This window comes from Oryctolagus cuniculus, chromosome 5, assembly GCF_964237555.1.
Source record: "Oryctolagus cuniculus chromosome 5, mOryCun1.1, whole genome shotgun sequence".
In the NCBI taxonomy this organism is placed as follows: domain Eukaryota; kingdom Metazoa; phylum Chordata; class Mammalia; order Lagomorpha; family Leporidae; genus Oryctolagus; species Oryctolagus cuniculus.
Window position 1 is genome coordinate 96,732,400 of NC_091436.1, and position 21,516 is coordinate 96,753,915.

The following is a 21,516-nucleotide window of genomic DNA, read 5'->3' on the forward strand; positions in this document are numbered from 1 at the left end:
TAATTCCTGCTATATTATCACGTGCATTCCAATGTTTGTCCTCCTTCTTTCTTACTCTTTTTATAGCTATAGAATTGATATAGAAATCATACTGAGAGGGGCTGGCACTGTGGCATAGCAGGTTAAGCCGCCACTTGCAATGCCAGAATCCCAAATGGGTGCTGATTCAAGTCCTGCCTGCTCCACTTCTGATTCAGCTCTCTGCTGTGGACTGAAAAGGCAGTGGAAGATGGCCCAAGTTCTTGGGACCCTGCACCCACGTGGGAGACCCGGAAGAAGCTCCTGGCTCCTGGCTTCGGATTAGTGCAGCTCCAACCGCTGCAACCATTTTGAGAGTGAACCAGTGGATGGATGGAAGACCTCTCTCTCTCTCTCTGCCTCTCCACTCTCTGTGTAACTCCGACTTTCAAAAAAATAAATCTTAAAAACACAAAAAAAGAAATCATACTGAGAAGTATAGCAGAGTATGATTTAGGATAACTGAGAAAAAAAGAACAGCAAAAGCAAACATTATCTGATGGCAGATGAGGCAGGATAGACTACAAACACTGGTCAAAATCAAGTTGACTATTATCAACTATTATCAAGATACAAAAATTGGAAACTGCTGAAGCAGTATAAAATATATTATGCACAGCAGCCATCAACTTAAAATTTAAACAGTAGTTATGATACTACATGGATAGGAACTATAAACAAAGTAACTCAGGCCTAGGATGGAGAATACCACAAGGATACTTCAAAATGAAATAAAAGTTTCTTTTGGTACAAAAGTATTTGAAATCTACACATAGTTTTTTCATAGCAAACATTTTCCATGAGCTGTTTGGTAGACCCAAGTATTCACAGGTTTCAAAGATTTTTTGTTGTTGCAAAAGAAATTTATCTTCTAATTGTATTTTTCATGAACTTCTTGGAGTAATTCCATACTTTCTTATCTGAGAAGAACCATTCAAAAAGCTATTAAAAGTACATATTCACAGGATTCTCTCTTAGATATTAAGGATCAAACATCTAGGGTAAAACAGAATATAAGTTGTTTTATTTAAAAAAATAAGAACTATTTGTCAGATTTAGAAAATACTGTTCCAGATATTAGACCAGGAACACAGATGAATTCCAGGTAACTTGGAGGTATTACAATATTTGAGGGGCTGGTGCTGTAGTGCAGCAGGTTAACGCCCTGGCATGAAGTGCTGGCATCCCATGTGGGCGCCTGTTCAAGACCCGGCTGCTCCCACTTCTGATTCAGCTTTCTGCTATGGCCTGGGAAAGCAGTAGAAGACGGCCCCAATGCCTTGGGCCCCTGCACCTACGTGGGAGACCCAGAAGAAGCTCCTGGCTTCAGATTGGCACCGTTCCGGCCGTCGTGGCCAAATGGGGATTTAATCATCGGATGGAAGACACCCATCTCTCTCTCCGCCTTTTCTCTCTCTGTGTAACTCTGACTTTCAAATAAATAAATAAATCTTAAAAAAAGAGTATTTTGAATTATATTAACTTTGCAAACAGGTAATAGAATGAAATGATGTTATCTCACAACAAATAAAAAATTTAAAAAATTATACTTCCAAAAGGGTCTGGCGTTGTGGCGCAGCAGGTTCAAGCCCTGGCCTAAAGCGCCGAAATCCCATATGGGTGCCAGTTCTAGTCCGGGCTGCTCCTCTTCCAAATCAGCTCTCTGCTGTGGCCTGGGGAAGCAGTAGAAGATGGCCCAAGTCCTTGGGCCCCTGCACCCATGTGGGAGACTCAGAAGAAGCTCCCGGCTCCTGGCGCAGCTTTGGCCGATGTGGCCACCTGGAGAGTGAACCAGCGGATGGAAGACCACTCTCTCTGTCTCTACCTCTCTCTGTAACTCTGTCTTTCAAATAAGTAAGTTTTTTTTTTTTTTTAAATTACACTTCCAAACTAGAGCACAGGCAGCTGAATAAATAAACTTGTGAAGAATGAAAATGAACCCTCACTGATTTCGTATGCTTCCTTCCTCATTGCAGAATTAAAAAAAAAAAAAAAAAAAAAAAAAAAAGTGAATTGCAGAGATTTGTGTTTGTTTTCTCAAATTCTACTGGTCCTCCTTATGGGTTCCATTCTGCATCCATGGTCAACTAAAGATAGAAAATATTTGTAAAAAACCAAAAACCAAACCAAAACAAAAACTGCATGTGTACCAACTTTTTTCTTGTCATTATCTCCTAAACAGTACAGAACAACAACTATTATAACGTTTTACATTGCATTAGATAGTATAATTTAGAGATGATCTGAAGTATATGAGAAAATGTTACTAGGTTATATACAAATAGTGCATCATTCATAAGGGACTTGGCCTTGAACACCCTCAGATTTTGCTAGCAGCATTTGTCTATATAAGTGTACCAGTGCTGTTACACAGCTAAACTGAGTGAGTTAACAATTTGTTAAATATTTTTAAAGTTGACTTACGACAAATTGGTTGTTTCATGATTTCTCCTCTCCCTCTGATTAAGGCGTTTATAGAAAAAAGAACTAAATATATGAATTCGATCAGCTTCTTCTTTCTTGAGTTTTTCAAGCACCAAATATCTATTAAAAAAATCCCAAAATAATGAATGTAACAGTTCACTTCATTTTAAAAAGTTAGGAGTGATCAAATAACAAATAAACATTCATTGCTATTCCTTTGAAATCAAAGAAATTGTAGGTAAAATTTTATTCATATTCCAAATAATGATGATCACCAGATTAGATTAGCTTCAGGAAATGAAAAGTGATAACTGAGATTGAATTTATGACTTGAGGGGTGGGCATTTAGAGCAGTGATTAAAACACTCCTTGGGATGCCTATATCTCTTATTAAAGTGCCTAGGTTTGATTGCTGACTCTGCTACCATTTCTAGCTTCCTGTCAATGTACACTCAAGGAGACAGCAGGTGATGGCTCAAATATTTGGGGCCCGTGCCATCCTCTTGGGAGACCTGGATTAAGTTCTAAGCTCCCGCTGCAGACTGGCCCAAGCCTGACTATTGTGGGCATTTGGGCAGTAAGCTAGCATATGAAACAGCTTCCTCACTCACTGGCTCTCTCAATCTGCCTTTCAAATAACAATTTCAAAACAATTACGATTTCAAAGATGAATGTTTTAAAACAAGGGCAGTGGCTGGCGCTGTGGTACAGCAGGTTAAGGCCATGGCCTGCAGTGCCGGCATCCTATATGGGCGCCAGTTTGAGTTCCAGCTGCTGCACTTCTGACCCAGCTCTCTGCTATGGCCTGAGAAAGCAGTGGAAGATGGCCCAAGTTCTTGGGACCCTGCACTCACGTGGGAGACCTGGAAGAAGCTCCTGGCTCCTGGCTTTGGATTGGTGCAGCTCCAACCATTGCAGCCATTTCGAGAGTGAACCAGTGGATGCAAGACTTCTCTCTCTCAATCTGCCTCTCCTTCACTCTCTGTGTAAACTCTGACTTTCAAGTAGATAAGTAATTTTTTTTTAAAAAAAGGATTTTTATTTCTTTGAGAGGCAGAGACACAGAGACCCAGAAAACATGTACTCCCTTCTGCTGGTTCACTCCCAAAAACCTGCTGATGGCTGGCACTGGACTGAGCTGAAGACTGGAGCTGGAAACTCAATCTAGGTCTCCCATGTGGGTGACTTGAGCCATCACTGCTGATTCCCAGATTCTGGATCCACATGAAATTGAAGTCAGGAGCTGCAGCCAGAGCCAGGCATTATTCCCATGCAACTCTGATTAAGAATGCAGGCATTTTATTACGTGTTTAACTGCCAAGTCAAATGCCTGCTAACCTTGCCACCCATCCCACCAGCAAGGAACTTTCTGAAGAATATTTCTAAATTATTTCCTGATGCTGAGCTTATTCTGTTGGTTGATGGTATTATTGAGTTCTTCTATGCCTTTGTTATTTTTTTAAAAAAAGATTTATTTATTTATTTATTTGAAAGGCAGAGTCAGAGAAAGAGCAAGAGTGCAAGAGTGCTTCTACCTGCTGTTTCACTCCCCTAAATGGCTGCAATGGCCACCAGATCCAAAGCTAGGACCAGAAGCTTCTTCTGGGTCTCCCGTGTGGGTGCAGGGGCCCAAGCACTTAGACCAAACATGTGGCTGTTTTCCCAGGCCACATTAGCTGGGATGCTAGCATCACAGGTGGCAGCTTTGCCTAAGCTATAGTGCCAGCCTTATTAATTTTCTTTTTAGTTGTTTTATAAATTATTGAGAGGAGTATTGAAAGATCCAATTATAGCTGTTTTCTCTTTTCAGGTCAGGTCTATTAGTTTTTTCTTCACACGTTACAGCTGTTACATGGTCCATAAACAATTAGGATAGTTAGCTTTTTTCTTGTGGCATATCACTACTTAGCATTATATAATGTTCTTTCTATCCCTACAAATTTCTTCAGCCAGAATTTTATATACAGGTATCAATATATTTTCTACTTCCTTGTTTTGATTTGTATCTCTCTTGACTCACTGTTTTCCTTCCAATCTAAGTTTATCAGTATCTTTGAAATTAGTTACTGAGAGGACATTCTTGTAGACAGTACACTAATTTTTTTCCTCTGTCCTCTCCATTTTCCTATTAAGCCCATGTATACTTTTTTTTAATGGTTTTGTATTTTTAGTCCTACAATTCCCATCTGTTTCTTCTTTACATTTCACCATATTTTCATTTGTTTCATATATGATCACTGCATTCAGTACAGTTTTTTATGATGGATACTTTTAACATCTTTGTCAAGATAATTCTGACAGTTTTGTCTTCTTGGTGTTGGAAGCTACTGATTTTTCTGACTCTTGATGAGACAAATGATTTCTCTACTGAAATTAGGCCATGTTGAATATTATAAGTCCGGATCTTATTTAATTCATGTATTTTAGCAAGATTTCTCTATTACCACCTTTTTTTTTTTTTTTTTTTTTTGGACAGGCAGAGTTAGAGAGAGAGAGAGACAAAGGTCTTCCTTCCATTGGTTCACCCTCAATGGCTGCTGCAGCTGGCGCGCTGCGGCTGGCGCACTGCGCTGATCCGAAGCCAGGAGCCAGGTCTCCAATGCGGGTGCAGGGCCCAAGCACTTGGGCCATCCTCCACTGCCTTCCCAGGCCACAGCAGAGAGCTGGCCTGGAAGAGGAGCAACCGGGACAGAATCCAGCACCCCAACCGGGACTAGAACCCGGGGTGCCAGTGCCACAGGCGGAGGATTAGCCTAGTGAGCTGCAGCACCGGCCTATTACCACATTTCAAGGAGTAAAGTTGGCTGCCACCTCATTCCTGCCACATAGGTATGGAAATCCAGGTTTTCTCTACTAAATCTGTATTGGTACTGAAACCATGAGGGTTCCTTGCTAGTGATGGGTTAGAGTGGAAGGATTCCCAATAGGACTCCACTGACAACATCAAGCAGATGGGTGACTTTTTTATCTTTAGGGACCAGAGTGAAAGTCCAGGCTCTGTATTTTACTGTAGAGTCATTGTGACATCAAAATTATTTAAGCCCTTATCCACCTTTGACCTCTGCTACACTGTTATTAAGAGCATCTTCAAAGTTTTCAACTTCCCTTGGATTACCATGACATTACTCTCTGAATTTACCTTCATGTCTCTCAAATACTTCCAGAAATTCATAGGAGTCTTTTTATTCTTAACCTTCTACAACCTACTCTGCAGTGTTCGTATAGCTTTTTTTCTGTCTAAATTCCTACCTAGATCAATTTCATTATCATAATTAAACAACCACTTTCTTAAAAGGTAAAGCTTCCAATGGATCTCTAGAGCAGAACTCAACCAACCACTAGAACCATACATTCAGTTGCTCATTGGCACTGTGCGCCTTTTGTTCTATCATAGATACCTGTTCTGCTCCTACACTCACTATTTCAGTAAGTACCAATATTATTTAGCAGGTGTTATAAACAAAAACACTAAGAATTATTGGGCACTCATTTTTTCCCTTTTTAATTTAGTCAGTCTGAGAGTCCTGCTAATTATATATCCCAAACAACTCTACATCATAAAACATCATTTACTCTTCTCTCCAAACTAAAATGCCTTAATTCCACTCCTAATATAATCTTCCATCTAGACTTCTACAATGCAAATTCAAACATATGCATGTATGAACACACTGTATGTAGGTGTATAAACATGAATACCGAGTCATGATATAAGCTCTTCCAGAAAAGCTTCCTGGTCACTCAGATCTTCAAACTACCAAAGAGAAATAAAGCACTCTTTCATTTGCTTTGTCTATACCATGTTAATGCTTCCATCACTGCTTTAATCCTGTATTTGTGTTCCCTATAAGATTATAAACTTCTCACACACAACTGACACTTGGTGAACATTTACCAAAGGAAACGGGTTAACCCACACTTTTGTATTTGTCCAACAAATTACGACCTAGCCTAGGTAGTATTTTTCTAAAGGCTTCAACTATTATAACATGAAAAGGGGCTGGTGCTGTGGTGCATTTGTTAAAGCTGCCATCTGCAATGCAGGTATCCCCAGTGGGTGCTAGTTCATGTCTCAGCAGCTTCACTTCTGCTCCAGCTTCCTGCTAATGCACCTGGTAACACAGTGGAAGATTGCCCAAGGCCCTGGGTCCCTGCACCCACATGGGAGACCGTGGCTTCTAGCTCCTGGCTTTGGCCTGGCCTAGTTCTTGCTGTTGCATTGGCAGTGAACACATTTCTCTGTCTTACCTTCTCTCTCTGTAATTACACCTTTGAAATCAATATATTCTTTAAAAAAAATAACGTGATAAACTACTATCTGTTGCCTTTCTTTTTTAACTTATCATGTGTTTTTCCCACTGCTTGACATGTGTTGTATATCATTTAATTCTCACAACTCTTTCAGATATTATCCTCATTTTCAGACTATGGAAACACAAATAGAGACATATTAAATAACTTCCCCAATGTCACATAGTAAATGGCAGTGATGACACTAAAACTAGGTTTAACTCTAGGAAACAAAGATATGCGCTGTGATAGAATGTTGGACTTTTGCTACAAAATTGGTAGAAAATTGACTTACTTCAAATAAAAGTCTATAATAACATCATTTAAAAATTCTCCTTCACTTAGACAGTGTAGGTCTTCATTAGTAACAGAGATGCCTCCTTTAGCTGGAGGTGGTGGATATACTATCAATCTGTAACAAAACAAAACAAAAAACAAGCAAATAAATCCGAATGTATATCCACCTATGTAGATACAGGTAAATGAAATAACAAATTTAAGAGCATTACAAATGCAAAGGAATTCCCTTACTTTTCTACAGGACCAATAAATATAGTGTGGTTCTCTCCAGTTTCCTCCTCATCATCAAAAAACTGGAATTCCTGCTTGTTTCTAAGTTGTATTTTAGATTCAAAGGACACCTGGTAAGTAAATTAAATGATCAGTTGAGAAAGTTAGTTGAGAAAATTTTCAATAGAACAAGCATAAGGCAAGAATGTTTCTCAATTTAAAAAGGATTAAAAATAGGAATTTAAAAAGTATGCATGTTATTTATAATTAAAAACAAACAGCAGACAAAGCTAGCAGCCACTTTCTTTTTATCTATACCTGGTAGACAATGATACCCTCCCAATTTAGTTACAGTTTTCCAGTATATTATTTCTATAAAATTTTCATTATCCACATTATATTAGATGTTAGTAAGATTCAAAGAAGCTTTTTAAGAAATAAAATGTTTTTTTTTTTTTCTTTCAGTAGAAGTCTACCTATGTTTGATGGCTAGGCAATATGTAACATGTTAAGGGTAGAGGTTCATGGAATACACTTCAATGACCTTCAAAGCCTTATACAGAGCTAAATGAAATGTAGGTCCTCAAAGGGAAGAGCCTTCTGTTGAAATCTGTGTCCATCCTATCTGCCCTTAGGGCTTCTGCTACTCTTTTCTTCCACTGGCATTATTCTTGTAGCTAACTCCGCAAAACAAGGAGAATGATTGTTCCTCCTGCTTTGTTACCAATCCACTGTGAGAATAGCTCTTTTCTGATGAGGCATCAGTAAGAGTACCTTGGATACCATATTTTCTAATTTTATACAGGTTAAAATATTTGTTTCTAATTAATTAAGCCAACAAAATTCAGTTGCTGTAGTTATTTTTGTATTATCTTGTATTATGTAGTTATATTTGTATTATTTAACGTTTATCACACATAATACATGCTACAGCAGTATGATGGCTTCTGGTTCAGGTGGCTTCAGAGTTTCCTAAGTACATAAGTAGTTACTCTAGAACTGGTTATGAATTTAGATAATAAGGACAACTGTATTCTTTAATTCCTAAATATTCAAACTGTATATATGTTACACATAAATGTACAAAAATACATCGAAGACGAAAGCTCCTGCAAACCTAAGACATGAAGTAACAATCAATCTGAATATAGCAGTATATGTATATATGCTGGGAGGTGGGTATAATGAAAAAAAGACGAAATAAAAAGGAGGGCCAGTACTGTGTCTTAGCAGATAAAGCCACCACCTGCAGTGCCAGCATCTCATATGGATGCCAGTTTGAGGCCTCGCTGCTTCACTTCCTATCCAGCTCTCTGCTATGGCCTGGGAAAACAGTGGAAAATGGCCCAAGTCCTTGGGTCCATGCACCCACGTGGGAGACTCGGAAAAAGCTCCTGGCTTCAGATTGGCGCAGCTCCAGCCATTGCAGGGAGAGAAGCAGTGGATGGAAAACCTCTCTCTCTCTCTCTGTCTTTCAAATAAATAAATAAATAAATCTTTAAAACAAAAAGAGGAAAGGAACAATAATGTGGAGAGAAACTAAAAGTGCTTCTGAGATCTGTATCAAGTACTGGTGTGTCACAAGTCATCCACCCACCATTAATAATTTGATGATAAACCACATATAACAAGCAAACAATTCTGAAATGAAATTTTAAAAAATCTAACACCAAAATGAGTGACATTACCAGTAAGACATTTAAAATTTTAAAATTTTAAAAACATAATTACAGTTTTAATTTTGTTTTCTTTTTGCACAGAACTTCCTTTGACACTTTCTTCATAGGTTCTAGTGCAGGCAACAAGTCTACTATTGGCTTCTTCAAAGGGAATTTTTGCAAAAAAATTGGAAACATTATTCTTTACACCAATGTCAGAAATGATACTTTCAAATATCATATTTGCCTGAGGATCAAGGCCATTTTGAAAAATTAAAATTATATATTGCTCTTCCAAATCTGTAAAGAAATAAAATATGACTGTTAAGTCTAAAAGAACAAAATAAGTCAATAAATCATTTTAACAACTAATTATTTCCAAGATCTCGGAAAATCCTGGAATAAATTTACATTTATTTTACATTTGGAATAAAGTGGATATAAAATAAATTCTGGAATGAAGACCTGTGAGTGTTACCTGACAAGGTCACGTATGTTATTAAGAGAAGGGTAGCAAGACATATTACTCTAGCAGCAGCTCAACAACAAGCCTATTCATGGATGCAACTAATGGACTTCAACTAGTAGGATCCAAATCTACTTAGTCTTAAATATATATTGGTTAACATTTTTGTCAACCACAAATAGGAAACTGTCAAGCAAATTGGTGCTCTCTAGGTAATTTTTCTGCAAAACCAGTATTTAGCAATGTGCCAACTTTTACAGCTAATATTTATTCATCATTAAGCTAAAGCAGCAATTACTGCTGAAATGTACTTATTTTATAAACAGTCATGCCATGCCACATGTTAAGAGCTGAAGGGAAACAAGCTTGAGGACCACATCTATTTACTGTAAAGGATGGAGATCCATTCTATGAACTTAAAAACTTCCTATTCAAGTCAATTTTCAAGGATTCCAGATTTATATGGTTGGTTTATACCTAGCATTTCTATCAGTTAAAAAAAATTCATTTTACTCAGATTTCACAGTGATAAACAGTACAGACCTATTGAGGTTTAACTCATCTTGAAAATTTTTCAAATGGGTAAATCTGGGTTTTAGCCCTTCCACTATCTGCGGACTTTTAAGTATCTGTAAAATGCAGGAAATAAGATCTATCTTACAAGTTAGAAGCAATACATCCAAGGCCTGTATCAAAGCAGACTCACATATTAAAATTCAACAGATTATATGTATTGTTATAATCTGTCCTACATAACTTACTTGTTAGTTTATTTATTCCTTTACAGTCATTCCAAACTTTATCCTCCTTATTCATTTGCAGCTGCATGCTCAGCTTTTGATAAACTGCTGGTGTTGCCTGAAGAAACACTACTGGTAATTTCCGGACATTACACCATTCACATTTTGTTAGATCAGAGGTATTTAAAATAATCTCTATAGGATCACTTTCCGGTTCTGGAGGAAAACAAATAGAAATGGAAAGGGATCAATTCTTAAGACAGCAAAATAATGAATGGAGGAAATACAAGTTTGAAGTTAAGCATATTTTGCTATGCTCTGTAAATAGTAAATCTTGTAGGAAATGAAGAAAAATCTTTTGAACTATCTTAAACAAGCTTTTATGTTTTTTTCCAAATGAAAAAGCAGGCTCTAAAAAGTTAGGCTTTAGATGTTACAGTATGAAACCACAAGAAGACATATGCCTTTGTTAAGGAGATTTATGTATAAAATAACTCTTAATAAATTTTACTAATATTACTTAATCTTTTATTCATGCAAAATGCTTTAACATAGGTAACATTTTATTCAGCAAAGATATAAAATAGCTTACCGTCTAGATGTATCTTGATAAAATCTAAACAAAACTAAAAAATAAGATAAATTAGTACTGACTATAGAATTATAAACTGCTATATAAATTATAAATTATATTATTGCTATATAAATTATTATAATTATAAATTAATACATGTACCCTAAATGATCTATCATTTGAACCTTAAGGCTACAGAGAAAGAGAAACTGAGCCATCTTCTATATGCTTAAATATAAACATGTTAAGATGAAGTATCTCTAAAACAATCTCTCAGAAAGCCAAGTTTATCTATTTTATTCAAGCATTCATAACTTTTCTTATATTACTGTTTTATCTCTTTAAACATAGAAAATTTAATATACTATCCTAAGGAACATGAGTATTCCTTACCTAGATTCACTGTTAACACCTTCTGACATCTACTACCTATCAATCTTTCTGTATATTCTCATGTCCCTTTTATTAAACTATCATAAAGCAGGAGCAAATGTATAACATTTCAGTCTCAAATCCTTCATAATTCTTAGAAACAAAGACATTCTCCTATATAACCAGTATATCATTGGCACACTTAAGAAGTCAAGATTATTTCTTCACATAAAGTTCACACTCAAAATTTTCCTAACTGCTCAAAATCGCCCTTTATCCCTGTTTCAACTTTTTCCCACTCCATGATTATGTCAAGGTTATATTAATCTCTGTCTAATACGGGTTAGATCAGAAACCTGCCTCCTACTGTTCTTCATGAAATGCCCTCCTAGAAATCGAAGCTCAATTCTGCAAAACATGTAATGTCCTAGATTTGTTTCTTTGCTTTAAAAATTAGTTTCCATATTTCTAGGAAAAACAGCACATTGAAGATGTGCTGATCCCTCCCACTGTATCACACAAAATGCACATCATGCCTGGTTGTCCTACTATTGAAGCAGCTCAATTACCTGGCTGAAGCAGTTACTGTCATGTTTTTCCATTACAAAGATACATATTTTCCCTTTTCAATTAAAAGTCTGTGGAAAGATACTGGAAAGTTGTGATGACCTTGTTCCTAATCTTTTGCTTAATGGCTTTAGCCAATTATTCCAATGTAGAGAAGATACATTCATTAAGCTTGATGCAAACTGAATTTTGCCTACTTATAGAAGTTAAAAGAACCAAACAAGGAGGCAAGTATGTTGACTTGAATTAAAAAAATAAAGTGGATTAATATAGATGAACACATAAATAAAAAGCTAGTAAAATGTTAATGGTGGAACTTAGCTGTAAAGTATCTGAATGTTCACTGTAAAATTCCTTCGATACTTCATGTTTGAAAATTTTCATCATATAATAAAACAACGTAAGGAAATATAAATTTAGGAATCACTACAACAAATTCAAAGTCTACAAATGTCATTCAATATACCTTCTAAAAACTGCATTTGAATTTAATGATACTGGTTTCACTGGAAAATAAAACATTATCTGGGGACAAGAATGGGTACCTGTGGCTTGGGAAACATTCCACCATATAGAGAAGCTGAAGTTACATAAGTATGCTTTAGAAAAATATGTTAGATGACTCCAAAATTGACAGCAGTGATGACATAAGCAATAATGACAACATAAAGCATCAGCAAAACAAAATTGCTGCATAAGATGAAGCAACTGAAAAATATGCTTAAATATTTATGTCACTTAAAAATTTTGTGTGTAACTAAATTATATACAAACATTACAAGTAGACAGTGGGATATTTCAGTAACACCTCAAAAAGTTTCTGAAATTAAATGGACTAAAAATACTGAATTTTATCTCATAAAAAAGGCTTTTTTTATATGTGGGCATACATGATACTCCTAATCATGTAAGCCATTTTACATTAAAAAAAATTAAAAGGCAAAGATATAATCTTTTATCTGCTGGTTCATGTCCAAATGCCTGCAACAACTAGTTAGTGCTGCAAAAGACTGAGGGAGCCCAGAACTCAATCTGTGTCTCTCTTGTAGGTGACAGGGACAGCCACCATCTGCTGTTTCCACAGTGCTCATGAGCAAGAAGCTAGGACTCAAAGCAGAATCAGGACTCAAACCTAGACAATTTGATATGCATGTGGGTGTCCCAAACAGCATCCTAAAACTGCTGTAACAAATGCACACTCTCATTTTACTTTTTAATAAAAATATTCACTTTTTTTCTTTTTTGAAAGGCAGAGACAGAATTTTCCATTCCTGGTTCACTCTCCATCAGCAAGGCTAGGCCAAGCCAAAGCCAGGAGCTAGTAACTCCACTGGGGTCTCTTACTTGGGTGGCAGGATTCAAGTACTTTGGGTCATCATTGGCTGCCTCCCTCCTGATAGAATTAACTCTACAGCTGGACTGTAGAGCAGAGTAGCTAGAACTCAAACAAGGAACTCTAGGAACTCAAACAAGGAACTCTGGTTCCCAACTGGGGCTTAATCAGCTCTGTTAAAATACCCACCCAGTATTCACTTTTAAATAAAATTGCACTTCAAGACAGTGCCAATTCTATCACTGAGTGAATTTAAAAGATTAAATTTTCCATGATTGAATTTGAGGTTTGGCCTCAATTTATGATCTGTCAAATTAATCATAATTTTGCAAATAAGCCATTTCGTAATAAAACATAAAGAAGTTAACCTCAAGAGAAAGATATCAAATCATCTTTTTAATTACACTAATAAAAATTATCGATTCATTACAATTCAATAAAGAATGTCTTTTGGGAAAACCCACATGCTACAGGAAAGGTTAACACCATATGGCAAATATCCAAGTTACAGTTTTGGCTCAAAAATTTCATTTAGTATTTTAATTTAAAAGATACAGAGTATATCAACACATTTTGCAATACACGTATTATCTTTTATTTTTCAACTAAATTTACAAAGTTAGTTTTACTTCACTATACTGCATAACCTGTAACTTTTCTGGGAAGAAACAATGAAATTTCAAAGTAGTTTTTGACAGGTTTGAGGCTAAATACACCAACTTTCAATTCAATGTCCTGAACACTAGAAAAAAGCTAATCATACTGAAGATGCAAGTAATGGTCTTAATGTCAGAGAAAGTTATAAAACCTATAGAGTACTCCTGGAAATTTCTGAGGTACAAAGTGACATAGGATGATATCTCTCTGAACTGTAAGAAACTAGGAAAATAATCTGTATTAAGAAGTGTTGCAACAAAACATACAAACTCGTGTAGACATTTAAATTCCAAAGTCTTACATTAATGTTTGATGGATTAGGGTTGAGACTATCCAAGTATGTCATCCAGGAAGTGGGCCCAATGAGAGGTCTTTTGGTCACTGGTGACTACCTTTGGAAGGTAAGTTCCTCAAGAAAGGGTTGGTTGTATAATCTCAGCGTGCTTCCTGTCTCTTACTGCTCCCTGGCTTACCAAGTGATCCTCTCGCCACAAGCATTTCACCATCCACTACCCTCTTCAGATGCCAGACAATAGGATCACTTGATCTTGGAAAGTGAACTGCCCACCTCCAAACTATAAGCTGAAATAAACCTTCTTCCTTCTTAAGTGGCTTCTTCAGGTATTTTAGTTAAAGTAACAAAAAGCTAACTAATAAGTTTCATAAATCCCTGAAAACAACAATATATGTTACAATGTTATTGAACAACAAAGGGTAGATACTCCATACATAATTTCATCTAAATTTCTGGGTACTTCAGAAACTGTTAAGTTTTTCAAATCCTGAGAATTTGGGAGTATCTTAATGGAAAAGAAAAATTACTGGTTTCCCATAAAGCTTTCCTCAGCTAAGAAATCAAGTAATGGGGCTAGCGTTGTGGTGTAGCGGGTAAGGCTGCCACCTGCAGTGCTGGCATCTCATATGGGCCCCAGTTTGAGTCCTGATTGCCCCACTTCTGATCCAGCTCTCTGCTACGGCTTGAGAAAGCAGTAGAAGATGGCCCACATCCTTGGGCCCCTGTACTCGCATGGGAGACCGGAAAAAGCTCCTGGCTCCTGGCTTTGGATAGGCCCAGCTCTGATTGCTACAGCCATTTTGGGAGTGAACCAATGGATGGAAGACCTCTCTCCCTCTCCTTCCCTCCCTCCGTCTGTCTGTCTGTGTTTCTCTCTATGCCTCTGCCTCTCTGTAACTCTGTCTTTCAAAATAAACAAATCTTTAAAAAAAAAAACAAGTCCACATCACATTTGCTCTTATAAACTAATCTGTATTTGTAGAATTTTTAAAATCTTACTGTATCATAATTTAAATAATAAAACTACTTTTAAACGTTCATGCTGTGATTTTGTGTCTTGTTAAGAAGACAGGGTTTTTCAAAGAGTTAGAAGCAAAAGGTCAGGGGCACTAAGTTCAAGTATCAAAAGATAAAATCTTACAGAAAATGTATAGTGTTTCAGGAAGATTAACCTACCAACAATGTTTAGAACACATTAGGATGACTTCTGATGACTAAGAAAGCTATTCAAGGAGATTGTATTAAAATTTCAACTGAAAAACACTTGAATTGGTGGTAGTAAAATAGTAAGTAGACAGGACAAGTTTCAGAAAGTCCTTTGGCCATCACGGACACTGAACTAGTCTAAAAAAGTACAATGCCTCTGGGGTGGCCACTACAGTTCAGCAATCTATTTCTAAGGGGCTTAATGCCACAAAAAAATTTTAGCAAATCCTAAAGCACTTGAATTCTCTCTCTCACTATAATTTGTTAATAAACTCTTTTCAACACTAAGCTGGTATGACAATATGCCATAACTTTCAGACATTACACTAAGATAAAATTTTATCCACTTATTTCTGATGGTGAGGCAATACAATTTACTTATTATTATTATTATTTTTTTTTTTTGACAGGCAGAGTGGACAGTGAGAGAGACAGAGAGAAAGGTCCTCCTTTTGCCGTTGGTTCACCCTCCAATGGCCACCGCGGCCGGTGCACTGCGGTCAGCGTACCGCGCTGATCCAATGGCAGGAGCCAGGTGCTTCTCCTGGTCTCCCATGGGGTGCAGGGCCCAAGTACTTGGGCCATCCTCCACTGCACTCCCTGGCCACAGCAGACAGCTGGCCTGGAGGAGGGGCAACTGGGACAGAATCCGGCGCCCCAACCGGGACTAGAACCTGGTGTGCCGCCGCCGCAAAGCAGAGGATTAGCCTAGTGAGCCGCGGCACCGGCCGAGGCAATACAATTTATAGTCTTAAAGAAATCTGAAACCTTGAAATAACTTTTATATTCTATAAACTCACATATTTTAACCTACAAATTTTAAAAAATCACGTATTAGCTATAGAAATAGAGCTTTGAATCTTGTATTTTGTGCAGTAATAAGCTGAAGAATGTACTTACAATTACAGGCTCTATTAGTAGCCGGAAGATTGTTCCTACTCGTATACTTCGACAGTTTAAAATGACACTGTCAAAGGAACTTTGGCAGCTTAAAGATACAGAATTAACTGAAGTTTCTTGAGAAACCACTTTACGGCGTTTTAGAGGTGTATTGATAATAGAATTGCCAAACTGAAAAGGACAAGAAACATTTCACTTAGTAAACAAGGGTGCAAAGTACACATATGGAAACAATCCGATATATAAACTGTAATTATCACAACATAAAAATGATCTTCCTTCAACAATGTTAAATAGAAATTATGGTTTTCATATATAGGTTGAGTATCCCTTATCTGCAATGCTTGGAACCAGAAATGTTTTAGATTTTAGAGTTTTTCACAATATTTGCATTGACTTTGGTGGTTGAGCATTCCTAATCTGAAAAATCAAAATACTCCAAAATCTAAAACTTTTCATATTTCAATGCTAAAAAGTTTTGGATTCTGATGCATTTTGTATTTTAGTTAGGAATTCTCAATCCCTAGTAACTTTATCATTATCATCAGAATAAAAGATGATCTTGGTACAAACTAAGAGAAAAAAAGTTCACTGCATTGAGATAGGCACTATTCTCATTATCCTTCTAGAGACATTTCCATGATCTATGTCATATGAAAAAATACATACCTCCACAAAATATGATCATGATATAGGACTGTTGTACATATATGATTTTGCAAACTTTTCAGGCTTCTTTTCTGACATATTTGCTGTGAATATTTTTCAATATTATTGACAGAATCTTCTAGATTTAAAGTTCTTGAGTTTTTCTAAGCTTTAAAATTATTCCTTCAAATGGGAGATATTTAGCTAATAAAAAGTAAATTTAGGAGCTATTCCAGCTGAATCTATAATAGAGGAACTGAGTCAAGGATTTGGGTGGTTTTTTCCACAGAGCATTACCAGAATGAGCACTAAGGAACCCTGGTGATTCAGTGTATCAATCTGAAAATGGTTTCTCTAAAAATTCCACTTTTTGGGAATCCATTATCCATTTAACTGAATTGTTCTATGCTGGACATTTGAGTTCTTTTCTTATATTCATTTATAGCAAACTATCCCCAATGATCATTTATGCAAAGAAATTCTGATTTGTAACTAGAATTACCGCTCAACTCTCTTTTATAAGTTATACCAACATAAACACCCAATATCCCATTGATCCAAACCCTGACCAAGATGAGACACTATCATACTTTAAATAAATTTTTGACAATGTAAACAGTTAACAAAAGTTCATTTAATTTCATTTTCACTATTTGATTATTACCTTTTTGAGTTCTATTATTTCTTTTAGCTCTTTTTCTGTTGTTTACTTCTATTTCTTTTTTTTTTTTTTTTAAAGAAAAGATGATCTATTTTTAAAGTCCGAGTTATAGAGAAAGAGGGAGAGACAGAGATCTTCCATTTGCTGCATCACTCCCCAGATGGCCTCAGTAGCCAAGGCTGGGACAGAACAAACCTAGGAGCCTCATCCAGGTCTCCCAAACACTTGAGTCATTTTCCATTCCTACCTAGGCCATCAGCAGGGAGCTGAACTGGAAATGGGGCAGTGGGGACACAAACTAGTGCCCATATGGGATGCCAGCACTGCAGGTGATGGCTTTACTTGCTATGCCACAACACCAGCCCCTCTTTCTTGTTTGTTAAGAAATTAGAAATGAAGGATCAACTTATTGACAATGTTACACACTTCACTCCCCATCCCCTTAGTATTAATCTATCAAATTCCATTTATGGTGTACAATGTTCTGCATGTCCCATTTAGTGCAAATAAATTAACCTCTTCATTTACTGTTTTTCTTAGTCCTATTCATGTATTGAAAGGCACTTCCTAACATTAATACAAAAATATTAATCCATATTTTAAAAAGTATCTTTACGGTTACTTTCCCAGTTTTTTATTTCTTTAAGGTTTCTATCTTTTTGCTTAAAGATTGATTATTTTTCTATATATTTGTTTGAAAGGCAGAGTAACAGAGACAAGAGGGAGAGACAGAGAGACATTCTTCATCACTGCTTTACTCCCCAAATGGCTGCAAAGGCCAGGTCTGGGGTAGACTGCAGCCAGTAGCCAGAACCCCATCCTGGTCTACCATATAGGTGATTGGACCCCAAGTACTAGACCATCTTCTGTTCCCTTCCTAATTAAGTTAGCAGAAAGCCTGGTCAGAAGTGGTACAGCTGGGACTTAAAAGAGCACTCTGATATAGGATGCTGGTGGTCACAAGCAGCAGCTGAGCCAGAACACTGGCCCCAAAGTTTCCCCCTTAACAACCAAGTATGTTGTTAAGTATGTCCATATTTTCTCCTATATTTCTATAAAGCCTGACATACACATAGCAAATGTAACTTTTTAATATACAAGTTTTATTGTGATTTTCAGTAAAACCCAGGCACACTATAAGTATTATATAAAATTACCTTCAGGCTTTGTGTATAAGGTATATATAAAATATAAACAAATTTCATGTTTAAACTGAGGTCCCACTCCTAAGGTGTGTCATTTATGTACTTGCAAATATTACAAAATAAATTTTAAAAAGGAAGGAAAAAAATAAAAGAAGAAAAACCTCCTAAATCTGAAATACTTCTGGTTCCGAGCATTTCAAGGTAAGTGATACTGAAACTGTAGCAGACATTTTACTTTCAGTATAGTACTGTTTTTTCTCGTTAAATATTTTTACATTTAAGCCTTCTGTTTAACTGAAATTTATTTTTATACAGGGATCAACGTTCTACCAAATTATTTTCCAACTGATGTTTAAGCTCCACTAAATGAATAATCCATCCTTTTCTCCTATTCACACTGCTAAATTTCCTTCTAAAAACCTTTTTCAACCCAAAAGGAAAACATTAATCTGAACAAATGTCAATAAATCTAAAACTACCTGGTCTTTCATTCTTGCTTTTCTTGGCAATGTAACTGTATTTAATTCTGATTCTGCTGGAATGCTTCTTAGTTCACGCTCTGCTCTGCAGCTATTTTCATTCAGTGCTGCTTCTACTTTTCCAGTGGATGGTGCTGGGGAAGAACATGCTGAATCAGCAGGCTGAGGAGATATGCTCTCTCTTCTGTTAGCCTTATCAATGTCATCATCATCGTCACTGGACAAAATGACTAAAATTATAAAGAAAACTTAAAATAAAATTTGTATTTTACTTCTGTCAGCTGAAAATGTAAATTACCACAGTGGAAAATAAACCAAATTTACTTTGCAGTTCCTCCAGATCTGAGATTAATAAAAATGAAGACACAATCCAGTTTGTCCAATGAAATATAAAATCTGAAAAAGAGTATGACTTGGCATCTTTAAAAAATATTATTAAAATATGAAATTGATTCTGTAGTCCATCAGCAACATTAGCAAGTCACAAGAATTAAATGTTTATCAGTAAGTCTATTTCAGATTTCAAAAAATTTTAAGGTATGAAAATAATCTGCATGCAAACTTTTCACAAAATCGCATGTATTCTAAATGTATATGAAAGTCCATGTGACCAAACAATTTTATCTAAACACAGGAAATCACTGAAATCCATAACTGGTCCATTGAACAATGGACCAATGCCTAATGCTCAATAAGTCTTGGTGAATAAATGAACTTGGGCAAGAAAAGACATTATGAAGGTAATATGCTCCTAAACCTTGTTTTCAATTATCAAAGCTTACCAAATCAATCTCTATAGTATAATTACCCAGAATCACTCACATCACTCTTTAATCAAATCCCAACTCTTTACTCTGGCTTATGAATTTGCATAATATAGTCCCTCCTTATTTGTGGAATTTTCTCCTACTATTCTACTTATCTCTCTTTATGTTCCAGGCACACTACCCAATATTTTTGTCCCTCAAACACCACAAGCTATTCCTCATGGCAAAGCATTTCCCTTAAGACTCTGCATTTTTGTCATCAAATATTAAATATCACTTTTTGACTGACAACCCAGTCTAAATAAGCATACAGTCACTTAACTCAATCACATCAATTGATTCAAATCTGTTGTTCTTTGCTGTGAATGTATACTTGCTCACCTGCCTTTCTCTTTTACAAGTAAACTATAAGAAAGCATGGATACTATCTTATTCACAACATAGCTTCAGAACCCAACATAACTACTAACACAGAAAAAATATTCAAACATCATGTGTGGAAGAATGCATGAACTTGGAGACAATGATCTCTTCTAGTATCTTACACACAAATGCTGAGTTAATACATACTGGGAAATGAACATGTACCAGGAAGAATTATTCCTAGCATCCCCCCATTTAATATTATGCTATCTAGTCTCAAGAAGCAAATGTTGGAGGCAGGGAGATTCCAAGATGGCAGAATAGGGAACAACATAGGCTGGGGATAAACAACAAACAAACAAAAAGTAGGATGTACACTCTCAGGGGAGAATTAGAGAGAAAACCACACTGGAAATTCTATAAAAGGAAGAAGAATGCCATGGACCTGTGTGGAAGGCATGGATGTGCACAAACATGGACAAAACACACAACTGAAGCAGCTGAGAACCACAGTGGGTAGCAACTTGGAAAGAGAGATGAGACTAGACTGCAGCAACCCATGTTGATATAGCCAAAGAGAGAACGTGGCTTGAGTCTGGCATGGAGTCCTAGGGGCTAGTGGTTACCCACAGACTCAGTGGAAGTAAAAGGGAGATGTATATTTCACCCCATCCTCCCCACAATGGGCCCACTGCCCAGCTCAGAGAAGGCTGACCCCATTTTGGGATTGGGCAGCAGCAGTCTTTGTGCATGTGTACAGCAACTGGCCTTTGCAGTACTGAGGCAGTGGCAGGGAGAGAACAACATTTGGCCAGTGGCTCTTATATACACATGTGATCAAGAGATTCTGTGGAGGCCAGCGCCGCGGCTCACTTGGCTAATCCTCCGCCTTCGGCGCTGGCACCCCAGGTTCTAGTCCCAGTTGGGGCACCAGATTCTGTCCCGGTTGCTCCTCTTCCAATCCAGCTCTCTGCTGTGGCCTGGGAAGGCAGTGGAGGATGGCCCAAGTGCTTGGGCCCTGCACCTGCATGGGAGACCAGGAAGAAGCACCTGGCTCCTGCCTTCGGGTCAGTGCACCGGTCATTAGGGGAATGAACCCACGGAAGGAAGACCTTTCTCGCTGTCTGTCTCTGTCTAACTCTGCCTGTCAAAAAAGAGAGAGAGAGAGAGAGAGAGAGAGAGAGAGAGAGAGAGAGATATTCTAGTGCAGGGAAAAATCCGTAGTCCTCATTGACTTTGAGCATGGCTGGGAGTATTTGACAGGGGCTTGGAATCCACAAAGGAGTGTGAGGTGCCCCCAACATCCCAACATACCACAGGCTCTGGGGCTCAAGCTGCCTAGGCAGAACTGGCTTGGGGAACATCTGCTCCTTAGTGGACCAGACAAGCTGGCAGGGTGGAGTGGAACCTCCACACCCAGCAACTGTGGGAGCCTGTGAGCTG

General features: G+C 37.2%; 1 protein-coding gene across 11 annotated transcripts in view; it reads right to left on the reverse strand.

The window, feature by feature from the left end:
- SENP6 (SUMO specific peptidase 6) overlaps positions 1-21,516 on the reverse strand; it is a 140,046-nt gene that overhangs the window by 17,983 nt on the left and 100,547 nt on the right. For 7 of the 11 annotated variants that reach the window (XM_070073877.1, XM_051855513.2, XM_051855510.2 and 4 more), the window contains 8 exons: positions 18,944-19,173; positions 16,011-16,181; positions 10,699-10,732; positions 10,128-10,322; positions 8,974-9,200; positions 7,264-7,373; positions 7,028-7,144; positions 2,443-2,562 (listed from right to left, as the gene is read on the reverse strand). In XM_070073877.1, coding sequence (XP_069929978.1) covers positions 2,443-2,562; positions 7,028-7,144; positions 7,264-7,373; positions 8,974-9,200; positions 10,128-10,322; positions 10,699-10,732; positions 16,011-16,181; positions 18,944-19,173 — 1,204 coding nt within the window. The remainder of the gene's footprint in view (positions 1-2,442; positions 2,563-7,027; positions 7,145-7,263; positions 7,374-8,973; positions 9,201-10,127; positions 10,323-10,698; positions 10,733-16,010; positions 16,182-18,943; positions 19,174-21,516) is intronic. The other 4 variants (XM_070073879.1, XM_070073878.1, XM_070073874.1 and 1 more) reach the window with 1 other exon arrangement.